We start from the raw sequence: 16,050 nt of genomic DNA, 5'->3' as shown, positions 1-16,050 counted from the left end.
ATTCATTAAGCAGTGCAGGATCAATTGGAGAAAACGTAGGCAATCACCACTTCCAGGTTGGTGATCTAGTATGGCTTTACATCGACCAAGAGAGGATGAAAGGTGAAGGTAAAAGGTTGAAACCTATAAGGTATGGTCCTTTTGAAATTGTTGAAAAGATTGGGGACAGTGAATTCTAGTTAAATTTGCCTCCATATATGCATATATATCCAGCTATAAATGTTGATAATTTGAAGTTGTATGAACCTCCAATGATCATGGATTTAGAGGAAAATGCTCAAACTCCAACCGTGGATGATCTTGCACCTAAATGAATGACTAAGTTATAGGAAGATACCGTATTGGATAGGAAGGTCCAGACTTCCAGGTGAGGAGATGTCGGGTAACTTCGAGCGGGACTCAAAGGCATGAAGCCAAGAAAAACAAGGTGGATGGAGATTGGAAGGGTGAGGGAGTTGTACCCTGACCTCATGTTTACTTAAAACCAAACTTTTGGTTGTCCAAAAGCTTCTAGTGGAGAGGAATGATCCAGGAGGATCCTCGAAATGCTCAAAATTTTACAGTCTGAGATTCTCATGAAACTATCCCAAGTATAAGAGCTCATCGTGCTGATTCAATTGGTATATTTGGTTTTAAAAATGGCCTTTGTATGAGGGAGAAAACGTGTTTTGAAGTTCTTCTTCAATCGGGAAAAAATGGCCAGAGCAGGCCAAGTGGTAGTCTCAGAACAGGGCATGTGAAAGTCTCACAGTAGCACACGTTTTAATCAAACAACTCAAGAGAATGGTCAAACTACTAGGTCAAGGGTCAAACCTATCACCTCCGAACCAACACTACAAAAATTTACCAATGAGCCACGGATGTCTTTGTTATAGCTTGGGTATGAACTTATATTTAAATGTTTGTTATTTTGAATAAGGTGGGAACGGTTGGCAAAGCCCTCCATATCTGGCAGCCTTGCCAAACCCAGATATTATATTATCACACCTCCAAAGTTAGAATTAGAGTCTCCAAACTCGACACAGACCACCGTTTAAAATATATGACATCAGCCATATGCCACGAGTCGAAGCTCCATACGTCACCATCGATCCATATATATCTGTTGAAACCATAGGATACACCATAGTCCAAATTTAACATATGATCTACCACAATTTGAGACAGTATACCACTGATGGACTATGGTTTAACCATATGTCATATTTAATATGCCATGGGGAGATGTATGAAGCTGCCAGTATTGTTTTACTACTTAAAAACTATGGTTATAAAACCATAAGTTATAAATATGGCACGGGTATAAAAATATATTCAGACCTTTGTTATGTAATACATATTTTTGTAACATGTTACCTTGTTTTGCCATTCAAATAGTGAGAGGTCTACAGGTTTGACCTCGAGAACTACTCATGGCATTATAAAAGGTTTTAGCACTTTGCCCTTAGCAGGGGAGTTGTAAAGTGAAGCTCTAAATATTGTTTTATCAGTGAGTGCAATGTGCCTTTTGAGGCATATCTTGGCCAATATTGGGCCTTTATGAAATCTGTAAGCTGTGTTGGGAAGGTGAGGATGAGCCCTATCTTCTGATAGAAGACATTGATGCATGTGTGCACATTCCAGAATGGTGAATTTGATGTAAAGGGACTTTATGATCATTTTTAATACATTGGATGGCCATTGGAAGTGGACCAGAAGATGTAGTCCAGGAGGGATGAACATTGTCCTAAAGTTTTCTATGTTTGCTTCTTATTCTACACTATTCATGCTTAATTTCAGATTTTAAGCTTATGTTTAAGACACATAAAAATCCATTTTCCTAATTAATTCACTTAAAGGGAACCTTAGTTAACATTTAGTGAAATTGTGAAAATATTCAATTCTGTTGGTTTTGGATCATTTGGACTTCCTTGGAAGGAGGTGAATCCTGGTATTACTTTGAGGGTGGAGGTGTGAACCTCTAGATTCCCTTGTTGCAGATGTAAGCATCGTGTCCTTTTATTTTCTAGTTGAGAAAATGTGTATATGTCTATATTATTGTAATTATTGTATCAAGTTGGCTTATAAAGCTCCATAAGAAGTATGGTTATTTATTGGTTGAAGAAAATGTGTTTGTGTAATTGTGGTTATGTGGTTATTATAAATACCATAAGGAGTTGTGTTATAAAGCTCCAGTAAACAACACGTTTGTCACTTTCAGTAGATAGTCATTGCAAATAGTGCAACAAGTTGTGTTATAAAGCTCCATGGGCAGTATGTTTTGTTTTCAGTAATCTTTTTGGCTATATGTGTCATTTAACACTGAGTACGGTGTTCCCCAAGGGGGAGGGTTCTATAACAACCCTAGTTAAAAATTCATGCAAAATATATAAGACCAAGGATGATGGGACACATATTCCAAACTGAGTGGTGCAGGAAACATCCTAATGGGTGTTTATTCAGTTTATTATGGCTTAGGAAATTAGCAAAGGTAATGGAAAAGGATTTTGAAAGGAATGAGGAATTTATTGGTATTTTATTTATGAAATTAATGGAAATTACGAGAAAAGGAAGGTGAAAGGTCACAGGTTGCATGTGAGGAGGAAAATGAAGGAAAATAATGGAAAATGAAGAAAACAAAGGCCTCATTCTTAAAAAGACTTATGAGGATTAGTGGGCAAGACTTGATCAGTTCAGTGTTGAAGCTCTCTCATTATTCTTTCTCTCTCTCTCATACTCTTGGAGGGTGTGGCATACTTGGAGTTTTGGAGCAAAAAGGAAAAGAAAGAGTAGGAAAGTGTAAGAGGGCATTGGTATCAGCAACTACAATGGGTTTTTCTTGCAAGTATTGAGTTGCATCTATGTTTCCTTCGCTATTTTTGGCATGAATGACATATGCATGTGGATTTTGGTTGCGATTTGTCATTGGCATGGATGATGGTCAAGATTGACATCAGATTTCCTAGCCTTGCAATTTCTTGGATAGCCATGGACATTGTGGGTTTACTTCCTTGTTTTGTTTTGGTGGGTTCTCATGTTTACTTAGATTGCGTTGAGTTATTAGTTCCTAGAAGCCTTGGTTGGACAAATGATCCAGAAGCCCTGTAACGGCTTGGGTTGAGTTACTAGTCCCATAGCCTTGGTTGGAAAAACACTCTGGAAGCCCTATAATAACTTCACTTGAGTTATTAGTCCTAGAATCCTTGGTTGGACAAATGCTTTGGAAGCCCTTGGGGGGTTAGGTTACTAGTCCTGGAAACCTTTGTTCAACAAATTATCTAGAAGCCTGGCAACAATTATGGGTTTGGTTACCATTCCTAGATCATTGGCTGGACAAATGCTCTAGATCCCAACAACAACCATAGGTTGAGTTACTAATCCTGGGAGTCGGATTCTAAAAAATGCTCAGGAGCCCTGGAAATCTAGGATAGAGACCAATTAGAAGATGTTTTTGGTGATGTCAACTATGAGGTGGAATCGGTGTTTGATGGGTTGAGGTGGATTGCCTCTCGAAGCCCTTGATGGTTTTTGATTGATGTGTTCTATGATACCCCACATTCATGCTTGGAATATGGCATGGGGCTAAATCGTTGAAGGGAGATTTGGCTCAGCCACTCTGCGGTCGGGTGGAACGTGGAAGTCCATCCTGGATTTGGATTTTGCATCATGAATGAAAGGTTATTTCTCCTAGTATTTATATGAGTATTATGATATATTATATGTGTTGTATATGGCTATGATTTCATTTCTCTTTATGTCCCTATTATGCTGGTTATGTATATGTTTTATGACAACAACTATATATGGCTCATCATGTTTTTACTATAAATGAATGGAAAATATATTCATGACCTAATGGGTGGAATGGAAATTAAAGTAATAAGGAAACAATGCTTCATGGTGAACCTTAGATAAGTATGAGACCCCTATGCTTAGATATGTTATTTACACTTGTAGATTGCATATACACTAAGTGTTTGACAAAATGTATGTCATGGTTAGGCCTTGTCAGGTCAAGCCCTTGATCAAGTTTTGTGTTAGAGGATTTTCCTTGGTGTCATTTATTATCTTGGAAAGTCTCATCAAATTCTAGGAATTGGTTCAGAGACTAGCCATGATAAAGTGGCTTAAATCTCGCAGTCTCTCGAACATAACTAGCTGAAAAAGAGTGCAGTCTCTCCCATGCAGGCAATGTGGGAGTGACTATAGGGTTCTAGTCACATGCATGCCTTGTCATGGGAGTGACTTTGGGTTTAGTTCATTTAAATTATAGGTTAACTTAGGGGTTAGGAAAATGGAGTGATGGATTAGCTCCAGGAGGTCCTGAAGCACTTGAGGGAGGTTTGTAATGTCTTGTTTTATCGACTCCATTTCCTTAAGGTTACCTAGGAGGTTGAGTCTTTCCATAGTAGCCTCTCATCTCATATTTATCTCGGTTGGCCGATTGCTTGGTTAGATTTGGGAGGAGGGTGTTAAAAATGAAGAAAACTATGTAGGCAAAGCGTAGTCGCAGGAAACGATGTGTGTTATTTGTAGTGCACATTTCTAGTGAAAAAGGTAAGGAAGTTGAGGATGTAGATGTTTTGAGAACGTACCCAATTGTATGGTAGTTCCACGATGTATTTCTTGGGGATATTTTAGAGTTTCCACCTCACAGGGAGGTAGACATTTCTATTGAGTTCGTACCACGGGAATGTCCGACATCAAAAGCACCTTACAAGATGAGTACACCTGAGTTGGTAGAGTTGAAGGAAATGTTGGACAAGGTATTGGAAATAATATTGGGAAGGGTGGTGAATTAGCATTATTAGATCAATAATATAATTTTCAAAACTGATTTGTATATGCCACTTCAACTTAATGAACTAGTGTGTATACACAACTGTACTTAATGCAACCAGCGTATATGCAGAGATATTTTGATTTACCCAAATTATCATGCATTGAACTTTAACCAGTATATCAGGAATTCATTAGACAATGCAGTAAAAGTAGAATAAAGCATCACACATAAGCAACACACATGAACACCATGATATAAGGTGGAAACCCAATGTGGGTGAAAACCACCTGCTGCTGTCATCTCTTTCTTCTTTTAATAATAAGAAAAATTATGTTTACAATTTTTGTACTGGTTTAGCCTTATACCAGTACATAGGCTTCTACCTGTAGAAGGCTACAACCTTCTCTCATTCTCTAGCTTCTACTGGAAGGGAGCTACAACCCCCTAGCTCTTGTACTAGCTGATATGTTTACTAGTACGTAGGTGCTGGCCTACAGAAGGCTACAACCTTCTCTTTTCTTCTAGGGACCACGTTTCTTAAATTCTCAGACTGGATCCATCAACACCATCATTCAATCATCAAATATATCTACATCAACCAATCTCCTTTTGAACCAACGACAACCAAATCAATCAATCACTTTGACAACCCATGAATCTGATCATTCAGAATGCTGTCACCATAATATAGTAACCAAAACACAAGCCAAAACCCAGAACACTGCAACAGGAAATATAAGTAGCTAAAACATATTTTATAAGGTATACACCACCTAGATGTGTCAAACCTGTGTGAATACGCACTTTCCTCAAAGTGAACCAACTTACAGATCTGCAAATCAAATTTATGATGTATACGCTGCTTTGATAAGTAGAACCAACGCGTATATGCCCCTTTTCTAAAGTGAACCTGCATATAGATCTGTAAATGATGATTTAAACAATACAACTATTCCAGACTTCAATCATACCCAGATCATCATATTAACAGACTAAAACATGCACCATTTTTTCAGATACATGATCGCACCACCCAAAGATAACTCACTTCAAGCCTTAAGATCCTGATACATCATTAGATCTTATCCTTCTTTAAATGATAAGGTTCATCCTTGGTTTAGATCGAGCACTGCACCTTAAGCCAATAACCTGCATATTAGATCTCACACTTCATCAGATATTCGATACTTTCACACCTTGGCCTAATGATGTTGTCTTCCTTTTATAGTTTTAGGCCTTTCTCAATACCATGGACCAAAACCACTTAGGACCAATACCTTCCACCAAATACCTAGGGTAAATACCTCGTACCAGATACCTTGGACCAACACCATGGATCAAAATACCATGGACAAAATACTTTGCACCAAAAATTTACTTTTCCAAGGTATACGCGCTTTTCCTTATGTGAAAGTGCATGTGTATGTATACGCGACTTGCATACAATGAACCTCTGTGTATACGCAACTTGGTCAATGGTGAACCTGCGTATACCTATCTTTCTTCATTATGTGAAGATTGATCTGTCATTCTTTGTTGTTTACCTACTATACTTTGATCTTTCATCTGAGTGAAATGCCTTCTAAACTGATTCCTTGAAGCTGCCCTGCATTTCATCACATCTGTAACCACTACTGTCATGCATTCTATCACATCTGATATCTCTTCTTTAGATTTATGTAGTTATCATATACAAGTAAGTTGTTCTGCTACAAGTGGATTTCCATCAAGTACAAAGCATTCATCATAATGAAAACAATCTCCCCCTTTGGACTTGATGGCAACAACCACACCAAGTCACTTTCCCCCTTTGTCATCAAGGGCAAAGGGTCATGCTCCCCCTGACTGCATGCTGAATTCTCTGATATGCTGAAGTTTGCTGATTGAGCTCCCATGTTCAAGTCTGTGCTTCGCCTGAGCATAAGCAAATTCTACAAGAATATGTTCTAAAAGAAGAACATGATTCTATACATACATCACAAATGACCTTCCTATCACCGATGACTCATACATACATCCATCTCCCAACCAAGTGGGGATATACCAAAATTGACTCATCCACCCAGCCAAGTGGGGATATATCAATTGTTTATACATGTCAAAAACAAGAAACATTACATCATCCATCCCATGCATAGTGGGGTTACAAATTAGGTCTTTTCATGACCGTTACATTAAACGATATACATTACATATATAACAGAGACCAAATATCTTAAACAAGACCATGATAAGTCATCAACAACTATCATATCATCTACACCATTAGAAGCATCTATCAACAACATCTAGACCAACAACCTGTGAATATCCATCATTACTTCCCAAAATATCATCAATCATGTTCTCCCCCTGAACCTGTTCCACCTATTCACTCTCAGATCTGATCATTGCATATGTTAGTAAGAGATATCAAAGCATCATCATCAATCAGATATACATCAATTTATCAACAACGTTATGAGGACCAATATATTTCCACATGTTATCATTAGATTGAAACCATCATCAAACATAATAGATAATTGACAGAACCATATTAGACCCCTTTTTTTTTAAACCAACATATACGCGACTGTACCCACAGAAACCCGCATATGTACGCGACTAAGCTTTATGAAATTCACGTATAACCACCTTTCTCTGAATAAAATTGGTTTTAACAGTAGGATGATGCAACAACTACTCCCAACCTTTGCCTTAGATATTCAAATGTCTCTCTGGGTAGTGGTTTAGTGAATATATCAGCAACCTATTCTTTGGAGGGAACATACTCCAATTTAACCTTTTTTTCAAGCACTTGTTCACGTAGGAAGTGATATTTGATGGGTATGTGCTTGGTCTTGGACTGCATGACTGGATTCTTTGAAATACCGATGGTACTTGTATTATCACATAAAATGGAGATGGGTGGAGTACATGTGATCTGAATATCTTGCAAGGTTTGCATCATCCAAAGTAGTTGTGTCCAGCAAGATACAGAAGCCATGTATTCTACTTCAGCTGTAGATAATGCAATTGAACTTTGTTTCTTACTGAACCAAGACACTAACTTGGAACCCATATAGAATCCACCACCACTAGTGCTTATCTATCATCAACAATTCCTACCCAATCTGCATTTTTATATGCATGAAGTGTAAGATCTGTATCTCTAGGATACCATAAACCAAAGTTCTATGTTCCTTGAAGATATTTGAAAATCCTTTTGACTACCTGAAGGTGTGATTCCTTTGGATTTTCTTGGAATCTTCCAAATATTCCTACTGCATGCATGATGTCTGGTAGGGTACTTGTTAGATAAAGCAGACTGCCAATCATGGATCTATAAGTTGGTTGATGTACTGTGGCTAATTCATCATTTGAGCTAAGACTACATCTTGTTACGATTGTGTTACATACTAGTTTAGAATCTTCCATGCCAAACTTTTTCAAGATCTGTTTGAGATATTTGGTTTGTGAGAGAAAAATGTGATCTTTATTTTGCTGAACTTGTAGACCAAGAAAGTAGGTAAACTCACCAAGCAACCACATTTCAAATTCTTGCTACATTACTGAAGAAAAATTCTAACTCATGGATTCTTCATTTCTACCAAAAATGTTTTTTTTTTTTCTCGGCAACACTAACTAATCTATATTATTATATACAGGTAAACATTACATTCACAAAAGACTGGCTGCCCAGGGCCAACTGTGGCTCCTTGGGTGGCTCTATCAGACTCAGAATTCTCCCTCGCAGGGCAATATTTCCAGTTTAGACCAGTACACATGATACGGTGATGTTCCCATGTAATACCAAAACGGCCCACGCAGGGGCATCCCACAAAAGACGCATGACCCAGAAAGACTATAGTAGCCGCTAACATGACCCAGAACAGAAAGACTATAGTAGTCGCGAACATGACCCAGAACAGAAAGGAAACAAACAAAGACATAAGACATAAACCAGATACCAACCGAGACCCCGTACCAGACCTGAGAGTAGGAAGCAAATGCGAGGGAGTGCCGCTGGGAGTTACTCCTCTGGTTTTTCTTCAAGGATTCTGCACCAGCCTTGTCCCTCTGGGATGCCATCCCACATTGCCATGGGATCTTGCGCGGGGGCTGGCGGCGCTTGTTCTTGAGTTCGGGTGGGGGCTTGCTGAGGCTCCCTCTCTGAATTACCCTCTTCATTTGATGGCTCCCCCATTGGGCGCTTCCCCCTATTGCCCTCTGGACGTTCCTCAGCAGGGACCAGTTGCGATACTTCCTCATTCTCCTCAGGAATTTTGGTAAACAGAACTGAGATGTGTGCATTAATGCCAGCATTGTCCCTGGAGCTGCCCAGGGTAAAAATGACTGAGCCAAACGCTGGGAGCATGGGCACTCCATCATTGGAGCTGCCAGCCTCCAGAAACTGACTGACTGGAATTGGGGTAGCTCCCGCCCTTCTGTAACAATAGCAGCAGCAGCAGTGATGGTGAACATCCGCTGCAGGGGGACGTGAAGATTCACCACGCCCTGAGCCTCTTCTACACGGCATCCTTTCACGCAGTCGCACCATGGTATCCGCAGCTTCCTTATCTTGTTCCAGAGCAGAGGAGGGCCTGCTGTTACTGCGTTCCCTCCCAATTGATTGCCGTCCCCAAATTGGCTCGAGGCAGAGCTCAATTGAGCATAGACAAAGACCAGGAAAAACAAGCATGGAGCGAACCTCGTCCGAGCTCTCAGCATCAATATCACAGCATCTTCGCTTAGAGATCTGAGTAGCTTTCTCGGCGCTCTGAGCCCCGCACAACAACATTCCATCATTCTTAAACCCATTAACATTCCCTTGGAACTTGCCCGCATTGAATGCTCTCTGCAGGCTCGCCATCGCCTCCAGCGCCTTCATTAAGGCTACCATTATGCGTCTCCCGGCTTAATGTCTCGGCGGCGAGAGGCATTAAAGTCCTCTGATCATCACGTGGCAGCCCATGCTGGGCATGTGGCTCTCCATGTCCTAGCTCGATGACACCCGCATCCGGGGCGACAACCTCTTCTTGGATCAGGCTTTCACATTCCTGGAGCTGTTGCCTGTTAGGAATGATATTTGTGCTTCCAAATAGAAGGGGGAGATCAGTCTCTACTCCAATGTTGGCTAGGAGGTCCGCTATTTTGTTGCCTTCCCTTTTAGTGTGTATGAAGGAGATGGCTCTAGTATTGCTGAGCTTTTGTGCTATGTCATTTAACCTTGCTTCTAGCCTCCAACTGGGTGCTACTTTCCTCGCTTGCGAGCCATTCTGTATACGGGTGGCCATGCTGATAAGAATCTGAGAGTCACCTTCTACAATCAGGGGTTGAAGGTTGAGATTCCAAGCTTGCATAAGGCCCTGCCAAAGCCCTTCCAACTCTGCTGAGTTATTGGTATCCCACCCTATGTGCCCAAAATAAATTTGCATAGGAGTGCCTTCATGGTCCCTCAATATGCCTCCGTATCCGGCTGCTCCTGGATTGCCTTTGGAAGCCCCATCGAAATTCAGTTTGTATGAGTTTTTGGGGGGGGCTTTCCAATGGCAGATGTTCTTGCAGTTGCTGTTAGGAGTACTGATCTTGAGAGAATCTTGAGGTAACTGCAGCTGCCAATTGGCTAGGATGTTATGCTCATTATCTGTGGATGGGAGATCTTCCTTAGTCCATACCTGAAGCGCCATCGTCTCTTGTATGTTCCTGTGAATCCTGCTCCAGGTTTCTTCTAAGGGAGATCGTTTGTTTTTGAAAATGCGCTGATTTCTTTCCTTCCAGACATTCCAAAGGACGATCCCCGGAATGGTACTCCATAAATGGTTGAGGATCTTGCTTTTGTAGGGATGCTTTGGCCATTGTCTTATGGTATTGATGATGTCGCCCTCCCCTCTACATCTTTTTTGGCATCTGAAACTGACCTTATCCCAGAGTTGATTGGCTAGAGGACAGGTATCCAGGAGATGTTGGAGAGTTTCTTCACTTTGAGAGCAGTTATGACAAATCGAGGGGCCATGAAAGTTCCGCTTTCTAAGCTTATCCCACGTGAGAATTTTTTTATGTCCTACCAGCCAGAGAAAGTAGGAGATTTTTGGCCAGGGTCCGAGCTCCCATATTTTGCTCCACACAGGGTCTGGAGGAGAGGGGAAGTTGCATATCAACTTGTAGGCTTCTGAGGTAGTGTAGGATCCCTTGGGTAGGTATCCCCATCTGAGAATATCCCCACCGTTGTCCTGCCTAATACTCCTTTTCCTTAGCTCGATCCTCAGCTCTTCTTCCTTCCTAGCATCTGTAATGTTGAGAATTTGGTTGCTCTGTTTCCATTTTCTGAAGCCATACTCCATCTCCGGCAACCAGAATTGGTGAACTTTTTCCTGCTGCTGCTCCTGCCTATCTGGAATCAGAGAAGGGTGAAGAATATTTTCGAGTTTAGGCATTTGATTCCAGGCATCAGTCCAAAATCTTGCAGTGCATCCATTCCTGATTTCCCAGAAGCTGTGCTTTTGAATTATCTGATAGTGCTGTTTGGCCGCATTCCATATTGTAGATCCCTTTTCAGTAGGAATGAATCTGATGAGTTCTTCTTGAGGTCTATTTCCTGCATATTTGGCTGTCCAGATTTTTCCCCAGGGCTTATCTGGGTTAGTGATCCATTGCCACCAGATCTTGGCGGTCATGATGGAATTGCTGTACTCAGGGTCCCTTAACCCAATGCCCCCCTTGTCTTTGGGCATGCATACATTGGTCCATTTCACCAGGGCCCATTTGCGATTGGTGGCAGAGCTGCTCCACAGAAAATTGCGCTGAAGGTTTCTTATACTTTTTAAAACCCACTTTGGCGCAGCTAGAATAGAGAACAAGTACAGAGGCATTGCCTGCAAAACCGATTTGATGAGGACAATTCGACTGGCTAAGTTAAGAGATCTATAAGTCCATAGGTTGAGACAGTTTTCAAGTTTCTCAAGAAGGAAGTGCCATGCGGGTTGCTTAATGGCTGAAGCCGTGAGGGGTGCGCCCAGGTATTTGGAGGGAAGGGAAGCCGAGGGGAAGCCCAGGATGCGAGAAACAGCAGATTTGACCGAGGGCGGAGTATGGAAGAAGAAAACCTGTGATTTAGAGCAATTGATATGCGTGCCCGAGGCCTCCGAAAAATCCTGGAGGAGGGATTTCAGACGGAGGGCTTCTTGAGCAGAGGGATAACCAAAAAGCATAGTATCATCAACGAACTGCTGATGGGAGGTGGCAGGGGAGTTGTGCACGGAGATTCCTTTGATCTGATGAGAAAGGAGGGCTTGTTTAATGTGCCGCCCCAGCCCTTCAGCCATAAGGACGAAGAGAAAGGGGGAGAGGGGATCCCCTTGCCGGATACCCCTGGAGGGATTGAAGGGACGGGAGGGAATACCATTTACAAGGATTGAAAAATGAGTGGACGTAATTAGGCTCATGATCCAACGGATCCAAGGAGAGCAGAAACCAAAAGCTTTTAGCATATGATGAATGTAATTCCAGCTTAGTTTGTCAAATGCCTTGGAAAGATCTAATTTGAGAAGCATACCTGCTTGCTTTGAGTGCTTGAGGGAATGAATGATTTCGTGAGAGAGTAGGATGCCATCCATTATGTGTCGTCCTTCCACGTACCCTGACTGTTCCAGAGAGATGAGCCCAGGAAGGAGAGGTTTGAGACGATTTGCTATGACTTTTGATATAACTTTGTAAATGACATTGCATAATGCAATTGGCCTGAACTTATCAGGGGTGATGGAGTCCTCCTCTTTGGGGATGAGAGTAATAAAAGTGGAGTTGAGAGAGGGAAGAAGCCAGCGCGTTGCCCTGGATTCTTCAACTATCTGCCAGACTTCCTCCTTTAGCATGTCCCAGAAAGAGTGAAAGAAAGTGGTGGTGAATCCATCTGGCCCCGGGGCTTTACCTTCTTTGAGCTGCGTCATTGCTTCATCCACTTCCTGGGGAAGAATAGGGCGCATTAGGAGCTCATTTTGTTCCTCCGTAATGATCTTTGGAATATTGCTGGTAATTTTGCGAATGGCCTGTCGCCGGTCTTCTCTCTGCTCTTGATGGACCTGTTGAAAGTGATTGAGGAGTTCCTCTTCAATCTCCTCATGAGTCTCTACTTTTGCCCCTGTTTGGTTTTGGATGAAGGGTATATTGTTATGCATTCTTCGCTGAACTGTAGTTCTGTGGAAGAATTTGGTGTTACGCTCACCCTCCTTCAGCCATCTGACCCTTGACTTTTGCCTCCAGTAGATTTCTTCCTGCTTCCTCCTATTCTCCAGCTGACTATGGATGAGACGCTCCTGCTCCAGAGTGGCTTCCGTGTGCCCCTCCGAGATAATCTTTTGGTGAAGAATCTCCAGGTCCTGAGTTAGCATTTGCTGCGCCTCGAAGATATTTCCAAAGGTTTCCCTGTTCCATCTTTTTAGGTGGCTTTTGAGAAATCTTAACTTTTGCTGGAATTGATACATTTTTGCTCCTTCTGGGGGAATGAACGAGGCCCAGGTGGTCTTGACAAACTCCTTGAAAGTGGGATGCGTGAGCCAAAATCCTTCAAATCGGAAGGGTCTTTTGATTAAGTTACCTGGTCTTTGCCACTGTAGAGCTATTGGCCAGTGATCCGATCCAGTGTGAGCAAGAATGGCTGCTGAGATGTCTCCTCCTAAGTGGACCGCGTTGTCTGAGAGGAGGAAGCGATCCAATTTGGAGGCGATTTGGTGTTTGCCAGCCCTGCGATTGCTCCAGGTAAAGGTGCCATTACAGAACGGCATGTCTATGAGAGATGTCGATTGGATGAAATCCTTGAATCGACTGACTTCAGGCTCCATTCTACTCCTGCCTCCTAGCTTCTCTTCAGTTTTAGTTATCATGTTGAAATCCCCAGCAACGATCCAGAGTGGGTACCTTCTGCTGTTGCTTAGAGCTTCAATCGTATCAAGGAGCGCTACCTTACTTCCTGTGTCTTGTGGGAAGTAAACATTTGATAGGTTGCCGTGGATATTGGTGCCTAAAATGTGAAAGGTCGCCTGTATAAGGTAGTGCGCTGCATGAAAATCTGAGAGGGATACCGCTTGGGTATTCCATGCTATTGCCAGCCCTCCTGAAGCTCCGGAGGCGTCTACTGCTACCGAACTACATCCGGGCCAGGCTTTTGAAAGAATGCTGCCTAGCGTAGTACTATTACACTTAGTTTCCTGGAGAAAGCACATTTGTGGCTTTTCCTTTTTTATCATGTTTTTTAACATCCTGAGTTTTCCGGGGCTGTTTAGCCCTCTTATATTCCAAGATACCAGCTTCATGATTAACCGTTGACAGAGGGCTTGTAGTACTTTGTCAACTTAGCATATCTGCCTGAGTCTACCAGGATTTTCCCAATCTCTATTGTTCTTTGCAGATCTGTCTTTCTTCCTCTCTTTTTTGTATCCTTTGGGCGCAGATTTCCATCCCATTGGCTGCCTGGTTGTATCCCGAGTTGATTCTGATGATAGGCTCGAGAGATGATCACTTCGAGCTTATTGAGTTGGAGCTCTGGAATTGTATCGTATGCTTTCTTTTTGCAAGCCAGTTCCAATTCCAGGATGTCTAAGCCATTCAGATCTATACTCTCTGGCTCTTCTTCCATTATTTGCACCTGATCACTGTCTTCAATGCTGGTCTCTGGATTCTGGGGAAGGTCTGCTTTACCATCAACTTCCATTTCTTTGAGGATCTCTGCAGTATCTTTCTGATCCCTTTTAAGAATGGTAGGGATGACGATGGGGGGCGGAGATTTGGGAGGGGGATTAGATGAAGGGGGAGGTGAAGAGGAAGATGGGTGATCAGGGTTGGCTTCAACATTGGTTGGGAGTTCCTCTGAGGATTGGCCAAGAATATCAAAGCTGTTCTTGGTTACTGGGCCATGGGATTTGTTGGGCTGGGGTTTGAACCCATTTAGGGGTTTTTTGTGAGAGCACTTCCTGCTAGGGACTTTAGTGAAGCCGTCCTGGGCAGGGGTATCAGAAGAGTCAGGTAAGCTGTTTTGGACATTTTGAGGGCAATCCCTAAAGAGATGACCTAGGGCATGACATTTTCTACATCGAAAAGGAACATGTTCATAGTCGAGAGGCTGGATCCATTCTTCATCTCGATGGGCGAGAGTTACTGACTCTGGAAGAGCTTCATTGAGGCGAATGAATACACATATTCGAGCGTAGGAGATGTACTTACGAGATTTGGTTTCTTCTGCCGCTCTGATATATTCTCCCACCCCATTTCCGATCCCTCTGAGTATGTCCTCTTCCCAGTATTCATCCGGGAGAGAGTATAACCTGATCCAGACTGGCGCCCATGTTAGATCTTCCTTGTCTGGGTTAAATCTGGGGATCCAATCCCGCAGGTATAATCCAGCCGAATTAAAAAAGTAGGGCCCTCCTACTAGTATTCTGTATTTGTCCTCCAAGCAGTAAAAGATTGCTGTGAAGAAACCTTTTGGCCCTAGCTGCAGCGTGACATCCCCTTTTGGTTTCCATTTCGCCGCTATCCAACCATATAGGGCTTTCTCAGTAGGCCAGAACCCTATGAACTTCCCAATGAGGGCATGATCTCGCATGAACTCTATTCTTCTGTCAATCTTGTCTCCCGGCAGCTCGATTCGTGGCCTTTCCTTGGCTACTGGTCTGCATGTAGTTGAGGTAATCTTCGGACCTTCTTCAGGCTTTTCTGTTCCCTCTTGTGGACCGCTGTCTCCTTCTTTACGTCTTCCATTTCCTTTAGTGTCATTTTGGGGTTTTTTCCCCCTGTTCAAGATCTCTTTGTCCACTGAACCAAAAAGTGAACCTGTGTACAGATCTGTAAATGATGATTTAAACAATACAACTATTCTAGACTTCAGTCATACATAGATCATCATATTTACAGACTACAACATGCGTCAGTTATTCAGATACATGATCAAACCACATAAAGATAATTCACTTCAAGCCTTAAGATCTTGATACATCATTAGATCTTATGCTTCTTTGAACGCTAAGTTTCATCCTTGGTTCAGATGAACCACAACACCTTAAGCCAATAACCTGCATATTAGATCTCACACTTCCTCAGATATTCGACACTTTCACACCTTGGCCTAATGATGTTCTCCTACTTTAATAGTTTTAGGCCTTTCTCCATACCATGGACCAAAACCACTTAAGACCAATACCTTGGAACAAATACCTAGGGTCAATACCTCAAACCAGATACCTTGGACCAATACCATGGATCAAAATACCATGGAACAAATACTTCAGACCAAAAATTTGGTTTTCCAAGGTATA

At 42.2% G+C, this 16,050-nt stretch overlaps 1 protein-coding gene across 1 annotated transcript in view; it reads right to left on the bottom strand.

Annotated features, from left to right (window-relative positions):
- Window positions 1-9,564: 9,564 nt before the first annotated feature.
- LOC149139054 (uncharacterized) overlaps window positions 9,565-16,050 on the bottom strand; it is a 132,501-nt gene continuing 126,015 nt past the window's right edge. Inside the window, exons 2-3 of the mRNA XM_089450570.1 lie at window positions 14,115-15,580; window positions 9,565-13,947 (exon numbers count right to left, since the gene is read on the bottom strand). Of these exons, the coding sequence (XP_089306696.1) occupies window positions 9,565-13,947; window positions 14,115-15,580 (5,849 nt within the window). The remainder of the gene's footprint in view (window positions 13,948-14,114; window positions 15,581-16,050) is intronic.

The sequence above is a fragment of the Pinus tabuliformis genome, chromosome X, assembly GCF_031772625.1.
Source record: "Pinus tabuliformis cultivar Carrire ecotype Pingquan chromosome X, CPIR1, whole genome shotgun sequence".
Taxonomy (NCBI): domain Eukaryota; kingdom Viridiplantae; phylum Streptophyta; class Pinopsida; order Pinales; family Pinaceae; genus Pinus; species Pinus tabuliformis.
This window is presented reverse-complemented; position numbering and strand designations above follow the sequence as displayed.